Source organism: Pocillopora verrucosa, chromosome 7 (genome assembly GCF_036669915.1).
Source record: "Pocillopora verrucosa isolate sample1 chromosome 7, ASM3666991v2, whole genome shotgun sequence".
Taxonomy (NCBI): domain Eukaryota; kingdom Metazoa; phylum Cnidaria; class Anthozoa; order Scleractinia; family Pocilloporidae; genus Pocillopora; species Pocillopora verrucosa.
Window position 1 is genome coordinate 15,763,821 of NC_089318.1, and position 12,302 is coordinate 15,776,122.

General features: G+C 38.4%; 1 protein-coding gene across 1 annotated transcript in view; it reads left to right on the forward strand.

Annotated features, from left to right (window-relative positions):
• The first annotated feature begins 7,297 nt into the window (after positions 1–7,297).
• Positions 7,298–12,302, forward strand: part of LOC131770860 (fibrillin-2) — a 42,110-nt gene continuing 37,105 nt past the window's right edge. Inside the window, exons 1-6 of the mRNA XM_066169779.1 lie at positions 7,298–7,541; positions 9,518–9,814; positions 10,243–10,406; positions 11,017–11,204; positions 11,469–11,789; positions 12,075–12,203. Coding sequence (XP_066025876.1) covers positions 7,356–7,541; positions 9,518–9,814; positions 10,243–10,406; positions 11,017–11,204; positions 11,469–11,789; positions 12,075–12,203 — 1,285 coding nt within the window. The 5' untranslated portion in view covers positions 7,298–7,355. The remainder of the gene's footprint in view (positions 7,542–9,517; positions 9,815–10,242; positions 10,407–11,016; positions 11,205–11,468; positions 11,790–12,074; positions 12,204–12,302) is intronic.

Sequence of the window (12,302 nt, forward strand, 5' to 3'; positions counted from 1 at the left end):
TACCCGTTTGCTTTGCTTACTCGTGGGAGGTACTGTCAATACTCGAAGATGAAATTCGTATCCAAGCGCGGCCACTTTATATTTTCTAGTTGTAGCGACATGGGTGCGAACTAGACAGGCCTGCCTTTGGGCTATTTATACACGGTTAGACGTGCCGTTAAAGAAGAAGACAAGTGAAAAAGAAGGGAAGATCTTCTGTCATATTCAGCATGGTCTCCTCATTCCGTGTGTTAAAAGACAGAAATTGTCATGTAGCGTTTGCGTTTGACGTGCGTATTTTAACCTGCTTACGTGTTGGGAAAATGTATGGAAGTAATATATTATCATAAACCATTCAGCAAAAAAAATAATGAGCTAATTGGTCATCTCCTATTTCCTTAGCAGTCTTACTTCACAATTAAAGTCGTTAATTGTTATTTTTTTCTTACTGTGAGAAAATAGTTTCTTTAACTCTCTAAAAATATAAGTATGAGGCTGCTACTTATTTTGGTTAAATTCCATTCTCTGCTATCAAGAATTTTGCCATAAAAACAGACGTTCAGTTTTTACAGTGATCGTTTTTAGGTTTATTCCAAGTCGAATTCTCGATCAGGAGGATAACTATTAATTTTTTGTTAATTAGCAGGTTCAACACTTCTTTCTTTCAAGGTCACTATAAGTGTAAACAACTTTAATTTATTTTTCATCCTCCGCACTGAATTTATGACTTGATGGGAATTGTACAAACAGCACGAAGCTCTTTTTAGGGGCGGGACCTCGGGCACGATCTTTCTTCTCCAAACTCTTTGTATGTTTTAATATTATGTAACAGTCTTTTAAGGCGTTCTTCTCAATTGATCTATTTTTTGAGTGTAGTTCTAATTTCGTCAGAAAGTTTACCAAAATTTTCATTCTGCTAATTTTGTTTTGGCTTTGCCCGATCTTAACTGAAAAAGTATGAAATTTAAGTAAGGAAGTCAATTGTAAAGAGCCAACATCTCGAAGGTGCATAGTTTATGGGATCTTTTTTCTCTTCGCTTGACGTGATTCGTTAGTTAAGTGTGATATGGTGACGATGGCGAAAGATTGAAAGCCTGGTGATTATCACCTTGATGAGCAGATGATAAATATCTTCCCCTTAGATATGAGGTAGACCCCAGAAATAGAGAGAACTGTTAGAGAAACCTAGTTTTTCTCCTAAAAAGTGCACAGATTGGCTTGATCAGTCACGCAAAGAAACACAAACAAGGATGTCTGTGGTTATCTTCGTTTGTGAAGGACGCACACACTCAGCAAGTTGAATATACAAGCCACGTTTTTCATTTCACTTTTTTTGGCTTCTCTTTCAAATGAATTCACAACCAATTAGTTATGGGATAGTCATGCCCACATTTTATTTCCTACTCAGTAAGTCTATAGTGCATTATGGCGTCGTTCAAAATATGTGGTGACGTTTTTCAGGTTTTATCAGAGAGCAATTACAATCCGTTTGAATAGAACTCTCCTCCCAATTTTGTTGAGTCATGTTCGCTTTTCAGTGTTTCTTAAGAGTTCTTCAGTGTTTTTTTTTTTTTTTTAAATTTCCCTTTGTTCTCATTCAAAACTTTTACTTTCAGAAATTTGTCTACGCACTTCTTTTCTTATTTTGCGTGACTAACCCCTTACAGCGTTGGGTGGAATATGCGTGAAGTCAGGCCTTCATACTAATGACACTATAACAAAGCAAACAATTCTTGCCAGTATATTGTTCAATTTGTGGTGGTGACAATTTTAAAGTTTATCAGCATGTTCCACCAATTTTAGCTTGAGAAAAAGCAATTGCAGCTTCCCACACAAAGTTGAAGACATAATACACGCTGTTTTATCCTATTTTGTTTTCTTTGTCATAAATACACGGCCATTTACACAAAGGGGAAACGTACCCACATTTCAGTCCCTGCTGTTCTGTCTATGCTGTATTATGGCGTCGTTCAAACTCCAGGACGAACGATGGCGTCCTCATATCTCACTTTTTTTTTTCTTTTTTTTCGGCTTGAATTGAAAATAACATAAGCTTCCAGAAAATTAATTGAAGAATTGTTTTTCTTCCATTTGTCGACAAACACCAGCTGTAAGCACATTTTTTTTTTAACGCGCTTGCTTGGCTAAATAACATCATGACGTGGCTATATAAGGCAAAAATTGGAAAAGAGAAACACTAAGAGGTTGCTGGAGTTGACCAAGTCACCGTCTTTATAGTCACGTTTCGCAGAAATGAAGAAAGACGCCTTTGTGCTATCGTTCACTGGTTTTATCCTACTGGCTGCCTTCATAGTCCAAGTTAGAGGACAATGGGCTGGGCTGCCATCGCCTGGCGGAAAGCAGTCTCCGAAAAAGAACGGTGGTAAAAGGGAAAGCTTTTTTGGGAAAGATGCTGAGGTTAGTACTCGACTAAAATACATTCGAGTTTTCAACTTTTACCCTCGTAAGTCTTCGTAATAAATATAGTGACAAAGAACCTTAACAGATAAATGATACTGTGATACACTGACCTCACATTGAAAAGTTTCTCCAACTTTGATAGACTTCAGTTCAGTAAGCTCCAGTTTAAACGCTACATACCCGCCTATTAAGTGAAAGGAAAACAAAAACTCTTCAATATTTCCTCTCGTCACCCTTACTTGCGATCAACTCTCACTTTTTTTGGGGGGGGGGAGGGGGGAAGAGGGGGAACTTAGAAATATAGTGACGCATGAGTCACCGATGCGCTGCCTCACTTTCATTGTCTCCCTGATCGCGGGGCTACATGTTGCATTTGGTGAATACGATTGTTTCATTCTCTAATAATAAGTCACGTAGAACACCATAAGAGCCGAAAATTGCACACACTCGCTACGTATATAGATGTTCAGTCATTGACAGTTATTGCGTAATCCGCAGATTTCTTTTCAAACTGTGCTAAGCCTTACCACGGCTAAATTAATCGTTGGAAATTTTTAAGGCCTTTTTTTTTTTTTTTTTTTTTAATAACAAAGTGATTCTCAGAGGTTTTTTTCTCTTACCCCAATTGATAAAGAATAAAACCTGATGTGGGACCAGGGAGCCCGATGGTATGAGGGCGGACTAGGTTCGGGGGTACGGGGTACGGGGTACGGGGTAATGAGTTCGGGGAAGGAACTGAAAGGGAGAGAAGGAAAAGAGGAATAAAAATGTGGGAACTTTCTTTGTGGACTAATCTTTAATTTTTTGCAGTAAAGACAGGAGATGGGACTAAAAAGAATTCGAGGCGTTGCTCATCCCCCCTTACTTACACCACTCTAAGAGAAATTGTCTTCATGATATGCCATTCAGTATCCTGTGGTGTTTTTTTGTTTGTTTGTTTGTTTGTTTTGTTTTTTGTTAGATCAGGGTCTCTACTGTATCACCGATCTTTATTGTAACTGCATTAAAAATACCAATTTCCCTCTTTTCTGTTTTTTAAGGAGTCCAACAAAGGAGCTGTCGTGACAGAATATTGTACACAATGCAGTCGTACTTGCGGAGGATCGTTCAATGAATTTTTGGAAAGAAGAGCTATAACCACAAGAAGTTAACCACCTCTTTCAGGATAGGAAGTTAACCACCCTCTTTCAGGATAGGAATCATTTATAATAATAATTCATGCCAGGAGCCCATGGGCTCCTGTTTATGTTTACATCAACTGATGTTATAATAAATTATAATAATAATAATAACAATTATAATAATGAAAAATCTTAAGTTGTGTTGGGCCATTTATTGATATCGGAACCACAATAAAGAATCTTTGTCCGGGCTTAACCCTTTAATCCCTAACGGTGACAAGGTTATTATTTCTCCTTACAATCTATCCCTTGAATCAAATGTTTAAGTCACGAGAATAACGGAGATGATCAGCAACTAACAAAGCTCTTGATAGTTTCACAAATTCTCCTTGTAAGAACCTAGGAAATGTATAGAGAACAGTATGGAGAGTATGCATAATGATCTTGGGATGTAAAGGTTAAATAGCCTGTCTAGTTAAGGTCCCTACAGAACAGCCTTAGGTTGACTATGTTGTCTGCTGCCATGCGCAAAAACCAATTCAACTTTCAGACCTAAAAATCATACTTTTTGCTGTACAAAAGCAACTATTTGTAAACAAAGAGCGCAGGGGATGGCTTAGAAACGCGATGTAATCAACAATCTCATTATTTTGCCGAGATCTGAAATATCTTATCTATCATCCCTCTTTCCTGTGCCAAATATGGCACCAGATTGATCAAAACTTGTTTCTACCTGGTTTCGTTTCTGACTATAAGATAACTGCCCCACTGAAATTATTTCCAGCTATTTAGACAAGATCATGGCACCTATCGTCTGCTTTCTGAACTATCTTGATATCTAGCGACTGGTTTGGATGAGTCTTTGTTGAATCCTTCCTAATTCATGTAGGCGTTCTCGGACGTCGCTAGCCTAAGCGTCTCCTGATTCACCGATGTAGCTTTTTTTTACAATAAGTACAAATTATGCAATGGATGACATTGGTGGAGGTACCGGTGAAACTGTTAGTAACCTTAAGCGATCACTTTGGTTCCGATATTAGTCTCTCGACGTTATGGATGAAAGGAAAATATTCTCCAGTTCCTGCCTCGTTCAATGATTGACATTTAAATATCGTGATTTCTTAATCACTGAACATGGCTAATTTTATAGCGTCACCTATGCGATAATCCTGGTCTTGCAACAAGGGTAACAAACATTGGACCTCTAGTTCTCGTTCCCTTTGAGAAAGTTTATTGCCCAGAAGTTATGTTTTTATTCCACTGATTCAGATCAGACCTTTATGGGAAAAACCACTCGTCTAACATGCAGACTACATTATATCTTTTAGAGACACCTTAATCTTATTACAGTAAACGCTTTAAACCCGGAGTAACATGTGATATAGTGTAGTCTGATCGCTCAGGAGAGTGTGGTCCTGAGAAGAACTGTTATTGGCAGAATTGACTGACGTTTCGACTATCACTTAATCGTATAAGCGGTTTGAATTCGTCAATAACGATATGTCTAAGTAACAGTAACTTCAGTACTGCAAAACTCGGATAGAAAATTCTAACAGGGTAATTTAGTATTATCAACCGCGTTGATAAAGTAAATTGGCCATCGTAGAGAGTTTAAAAGCTGTACGGTTTAAGCTCTTTACGATGGCTAATTTAATTTATCAACTAAGTTGATAATACTAATTACCCTGTTACACTCCCACCCATGCAGTGCCACAGTTTCTTTAGAAACTTACCCCCTCTAGGAAATTCTAATAACGACAATATTAATCCTGTTAGCTTACCGGTCGAGAAATAATGTAAACAAGATTTCATCAGGATTTCTTGATGTGAAAAAATACCTCCTTACAATGACTTTCCAAGCTTTGGCATAAGCCAGTCTTCTCCCGCAGAAAAATTATTAAACCTTGAGCTACGCGAAAAGGCCAGAGGTTTACATAGGCTCTAGTCCTGAAAGAACATACCAGACTCCCAGCAAACCTCTCACCTATTCGTCTGAAATCTTCCCGCGGGTAGAGAAACGCGCGTCTTACAGCGCTAATAATGAGGGTCTTTTAACAGGCTGCCAAATAAGTACCAACCAAACTATGAATTCTTCATTTCCTTAGAATTATAGAGTCCAACAGGTAAATTACTTTCCTTAACGATTCATTGCTGTGCCGTGCACTCGCATTCAACAAATTGACATCTGTAGATGTCTGTTAGGTGCAAATACTTTTGCCATGCCAATACTATTTCTATATTGCATTGTTAATCAATTAATTTAGATGTATATTCTATTTTTCATAATATTTCCTTTTTTGTTTTTTTTTAAGTTATTCCTCGTATCCCAGACATGACTATCACCTACATGTTTCATACAATCGAAAAAAGTAACCTTGTAAACAGGAGGGAGTTATCTTGATTCATTACCAATTAAGTTCTCTCAATTTAATTACGATGTAATGCCTAGAAGTTCAAAGGAATTACTGGTCAGACTATGACCAGCGATGGACATAAATTACGCCCAAGGCCCAACACAGAATATTGGAATAATGTCTGATTTTCCCTACCATCTCTTTTCTTTTCCTCGTGGGCGCGTTTTTCTGAAGGCGAAGAATCTAGAATCCGTCTGATCGAATAAAAAGTTACTGACGTGTGAGGATGCATGATGACCCATAAACAGAAGACGCCATTGTAACCTACTTGTCTGACAACCACATGTTTTCTTGTGGTCTTCTCTGTGCTTGTCGCTTGCGAAAAATACTTTAAGGCTAAGATTACCACCACTTGACGAATAGTTCGCTCACTTTTTTTTCCTTTAGTTCGGGCAATATCTACCAGTCCTCGCATGTGAATAAATTTACATACGTCTTGTTTGTTACCCAAGAGGCTGACGTTTTTTGAACCCGCGAGGTGTGCGTTTAATTGATAGAAGGCGGTAGTTTGCTGGCACATAACTTGATTAAATGCATATCCGTGAAACAAATTTTCGTATGGCTAGTTATGTGATATATCATCACCTTCGCAACCCGCAACCAGCAACCTGCCCCTTCGAATCCAACACTTGCTGAGTGTTAACGCAAAATTCGCTTTTTTAACAGGAAATTTACCGGATATACACAACATGACCTTAATGTTGTCAAATCAACACCAGAAGTCGGTTCCAGTGTAAGCATTACAATGCCAAAAACTCTAGAGAAAGGACCAGATGGATAAACTTAAGCATATTCACTTTCTAATGCAGGCCTTCTACTGCAGTCGATCATAACGATCGAAATCGAAAAGATCGAAAATTTTATCGGTTAATTCAACGCTCCTAAGGAGTGACTGACTCATCTTTTACTCGGGGAAAACAACCGGAAATGAAGAGACCGCCAAATGGAATCGAGCAAACAGAAGGAGCCAAGTGATTAAATTTCTCACTATTTTTGCGGCACGTTTCGCAATATTACTCTGACCTTTCGTATGCACCAGTCGTTTGTAACTCTATTGAAGTGAACTAAGTTACAAAACAGGAACTCGGCTACTTTACTAGTCTTCTCCTCCCGCCTAATCCCAGATTATCACACTTTTTGGCGACAAGAGCATCGCTTTTTCGCGACAACTGATTTTTCCGTTGAGCCTTTCAATAAACTTGAGGACTACATCTAAGCTGGCGTCAATGGACTAATGAGTGTTGGTTTGTTTGTATCCTGTCAACTTGATTGTGTGCAAACAATGCCCCTCCCCAGTTACATTCATCACCACATAAATCGATCCAGTGTCCATTTACACAATTGCCTCGCGCGCTTTTCGGATGTTCGACGCGCTCCTAGTTTGACCTCAGAGTAGAAGCGAATCGTACAATTCATTGCCATGCTTTCAGTCGGCCTCCTTTTGCATATTCTCGCCTGCGCGAGCAGTGTACCTCTCAAGGATTTCTTCCCTTTTGGCGAAGGAACCGGGGATGTTCAGATTCCAGACAAAAAGCATGTGTTAGGTGATGTGTTTAACCTCCACTCTACCTACTCGTTTTACAACCACGACTACAACGATCTACAGGTAAGTCAAATCAGACATGATTTACTGGGACTTGTTTTGGTAATTTGCTGAGTATCTTACGATTTATGCCAACTTCCAAGACATTTCATGTTGTGGAATCCTGCGCGAGGTATTTCAGCAACACCCTCATAATGTATTTTGCGGACCTTTCTAAATTGCCCCCTTGTAAATCATTTGCATATCTCAGGACGGCTAAACCCGATGCCAATAGTCTCGTAGTTTATGTTTTAATTCTTCTAGGAGGCGAGAAAGCTGGTTACAGCTCTAATAAATCTGATAATAGGGGAATACTGTAATTCGCTTTGCGCTAATGATTCGTAAAGAGCTGTTTTGTGTTAAAGATAGCTCCTTGCCTTTGACAAGCCGTCAATTGTTTCGAGAGGAAATCAAACATGATGGTTGATCCTATCGCAAGACCTTTTGGAAAATTCCATAGGGCCATTTGTTTTCCTGCAAGAAAAAAAAAGAGAGAGAAAAATTTGAATAAGTGTACCAAGTTGAGTATTTCACGAGGATTCTTGAAGATTTTTAACACTTTGTTTGAAACGTTAATCAGGCTACCAGGAAAAAATTTCGAAACTACTTAGCGGTTTATTCATAGTTGAATTAACTTTGTCAAAATTTAATCATTTACGGCGATTCAATTGCATTCCGACAACCAGACGTTTACACGTTGATGGAACATGAAGACATCTTTGTGTAAATTCCACAATGGCGAAGATTTGACAATTGCGGACCGTGTTATCAGAAAAGTAAACTGTTTATCTGTCCGAATCGCGGGAGGCCTTTCCTTTAAGACAAATAACCGAATAAAATGAGGTTTTCCTTTGCGATGTTCGTGGGTGGGCAGTTTTCGCAGAAAGAAATTCCCACGAATTTCCAATAACAGTGAGCTCATACTCAACGGGAGACCACAAAACTATTTATCATAGAGATTTTTAAAAATTATTTTTAAAGTGTCTATGACCTTTTGAAAATTGCAACGTGTGGTCGGCTTAAATGTTTTTATTTCTGATTCTCGTTAACGGTGATCGGTTGAAAGGAAAGATGATTATTATGCTCATTAAGCTGATCACATCAAGAGAATGGCACAGTTTATTTTTAAGAGAGAAGAGTACATTAGCAAAATACGTATTTTCTCGCTTTTTCTCTCAGCTATAGAGACTATTGAAAGGCCCTCTGAGGTGAAAATAATGTTGCTTTATCCTTGCGAAATATGCAAACGATTTACAACCGGTCACGCACAGCGCAAATGCTTATCTTGCTTCCTTTAAAAGTACTTGACTCTTAAATGCTTTACATTCAACAAAATTTACAAATTTTAGCATTGTTTCTCTTTCACAATCCACGCATCCTTTAGAACAAGCTGAGCGAGTTAAAAATGTTTTAGATGAATGTATTCAAATTAAAGCTAATTATTTCATAATTCTAAGTAAGCCACTGAGTAGCTGTCAAAAGCTCAATCTAGTTAGCGCATCGTAATGGTATAAGCTACATATAATTACCTTTACCTCTCCCAGTTCTATTATTCTTTATTCTCTACCGCCAAAATTCGATTAAGGACTTCCACGTCTAGCTCTGACATCTTTCCTTTAGAGTAAGTAAAAGAATTTGGCAAGAAAACTGATTTTTCAGCTTTACCCTCGTGCGAGTAGGTACAATTTTCCACTCGCCCAAAAGTTCTTTCTACTGCCCTTTCCTCATCTGCAGACAAAAGACTGAGAACTTGTAACATACCCTTAGGATAAGTGATGAATAAAATCAAATCCATCAGCCGATTGGAAAATCAACGAGCCCGGACTATCGGTCAGGATTTTCTTTGCGCGCCAAAGAACACCCTTAAATTTCTTTTCGCCGCTCATCTACTTGATAATGTTTAACTAGTGATAGGAGAAAACCCTGGCGCGTTGAATAAGTCACCTGTGGGAGTTAAGGGGTTTAAGATAACTCAGGTCACTGTGTATTCATTTCATTAGGTATACACCGATGGAGTTATCACCCTGGGAAAACACACTTTCCCCGAGGAACGACACAGGAGATACCCATTTCCGCCTTCTGCGCCATCCATTGCAGTGTTCTATGCACCTGTGGCTCTAGCAAAGTCCAGTGTAGTGTTTTTGAGAGAGACTAGGAATGAAACTATTTTAAAAAAGGCAACAGACCATGTTCGATCTACTTTTATCAAGGAGAAGGAATTCATAGCTAAAGGTGTCGTTATATCTACATGGAAGGATGTTGTACACCGTCACGCACATGGAAAACTTCCCAACCAGGTAAAAGCAGCTTTATGATAATTTGTTGATTCAAAAGCTAGGTCTACGAAGATTTGCCAGCAGTCTGTATTAAGGATTAGGGCTATTTGGTTAAAGAAAAAATAAGTCGGGCGCAAACTGAAAAAAAAAATTCCTTTTAAGAAGCCAAACTAAGCCGTGTTTGCTTCTTTGTTTATTTTCTTAACCCTTCACATTCTAACATCCACCCTGATAGATTTATATTCTCCTCACTCTTTTCCTTATATTTTCCTATGATACTGAGAAGGAGAATTTGTTTGACAATCAGGAACTTCTTGAATTGGTGATCATTTCCTTTATTCTCATGACCTTTTTATTTAATTCAAGGATGGTGCCGCATGGAGAAATAAGATGCCGGTCACTCTTAAGGTTTCAGGGTTAACACTTGGTATTGTCCTCTAATTTTTCAGACGAACACTTTTCAAGTTGTTCTAATAACGGACGAGATAAATACGTTCAGTTTGTTTAACTACAAAGACGATGGCTTACAGTGGATTAAGGGCTATCATGTACGATATCAGGGCAGAAGATATTTTGATGCACAGGTTGGCTTCAGCGCGGGGGACCACCTGAGGTATAGACAAAACGCAAAAAATTATCAGTCATGGCTAACAGCTGGAAATTTGGATTCACTTCTAGACCATTGATGTAGCTCAAGATTGTATCTGAGTATTGAAATTATGGGAACCCAAGAAACTGAATAAGCAACACCACGTTGTACAGAAACCAAAAAAAAACCAACCAATCTTGAATCCAACAAATCGCTTTAAATTGCCCAATCAGTTTCCATGAAATGACGTTAAACACTCCCCTGAAAACCAGTTTATCACTGGTCTTTTTCAATACCGCTGCTGGAGATATTAGCTACAAAGCTACACTTTTGTCTATAAATTCAAGGAAAACTTTTATCCAGAATTTATCATAAAGTTATATGTATGTATGTATGTGTGTATGTATGTAGGTAGGTAGGTAGGTATGTATGTATGTATGCATGCATGTATATATCCTTACGATCAGACTTTAAGATCATTTCTAAGTCCTGGGTTCAAACGATGGCTGTAATGGAAATTCGATCTGACTGTTGTTCGTAACTCTCAAGAGAAAGAGGAGGCCGAATCTTTTAAATAATTGTTTCTGCCTTATTTTCTATACTTGTCCATGTATCTTCTGCTTATATTTGTTAGGACATACCTATTGCCCGGTTCAGGAACCAAAGAAGTCAAATTCTTGTCTGAAAAGTCCAATGTACAGCATACAGGACAATGGATATTCAAAATTGGTTGGAAAAACATGGGAACCTTGAATGTGGAATCAGGGGATAGTTACATTCATAGAAACTCGGAAATATCGCGCTTTTTCATACCTGACCAGTGTAAGTATCAAGTACAGACATCTTAAATATGAGCAAACATCTTACCAGTTTTAACTGTAGCAGTACAGGAAATCGACTTTCAAACCTTAAAAACAGAGAAGGAGCTCCTTCTTAATCTTAGCTGTGCTGTAAATTTTGTTTCTTTGCTAAAAGAGATGCTTTATCTCTAAAGTGTGTAAATCTTTTTTTCTTTTTTTTTCTTTTTAAGTGCTATTTTCTCTATTAACATTGCTGGATAACTTTGTAAATCCTTCCTACCTTCAGATTTCCAAGGATGTTACAAAATACATGGGTATCTTTCTTCCCGAAACGCGAGTCAAATATGGCGGGGAGTGGGTATTCGGTCATGCATGATTCTCTGCCATCAGAGAAACCAAAAGTATGCGGCGCTCCATAACGGCGACGAGTGTGCCTGCATGGGCGATAAAGAGTTTTTGGTGCTGCAGAAATTGCCAACCTCGTCTTGCAACGTACGATGTGTTTTCAATGAGGAGGATTTCTGTGGTGGAAAGAATGCGGTTTCGTTGTTTTACGCTGTTGGTAGTTCCATCTTGTCTGCTGATGAGAATTCTGAGGGAATAACAGGTGAACGCGCAATATGTCTAGTATTTAGCTGTTACATCATGCAATCGCTCGAAACGTCAGTCTTTTTACTCTTTACGGTGGCCAATTTACGTTTTCAACTCAGTTGCTAACACTAAATTACCTGCTATACTCTCCCACCGACGTAGCACCATATTTTATTTAGAAACTTACCCTCTTTAATCATGTTACGTCAGTATATGTGTTTTTATTGCATTAGTTTGAAGCTGCTTAGTTATCTATTATAATAAGTCAGTTATGGATATATTTCGCGTTTGTTTCTTAAAGATATCGATGAATGTGAAGACGGTGTAGCCCGATGCCATCCAAATGCTACATGTACAAATATCGCGCCAGGTTTCTGTTGCCAGTGCAACGATGGGTATTTTGGAAATGGCGTTGACTGTGTGAGAGAAGGTAATATAACAGAAACAATGATTCATAAAACCAACCAATGAGAAAAATGTCTATAATTTCATTTTTCCTTCCGCACTTCGTTTTCCCCTACGTATCTGC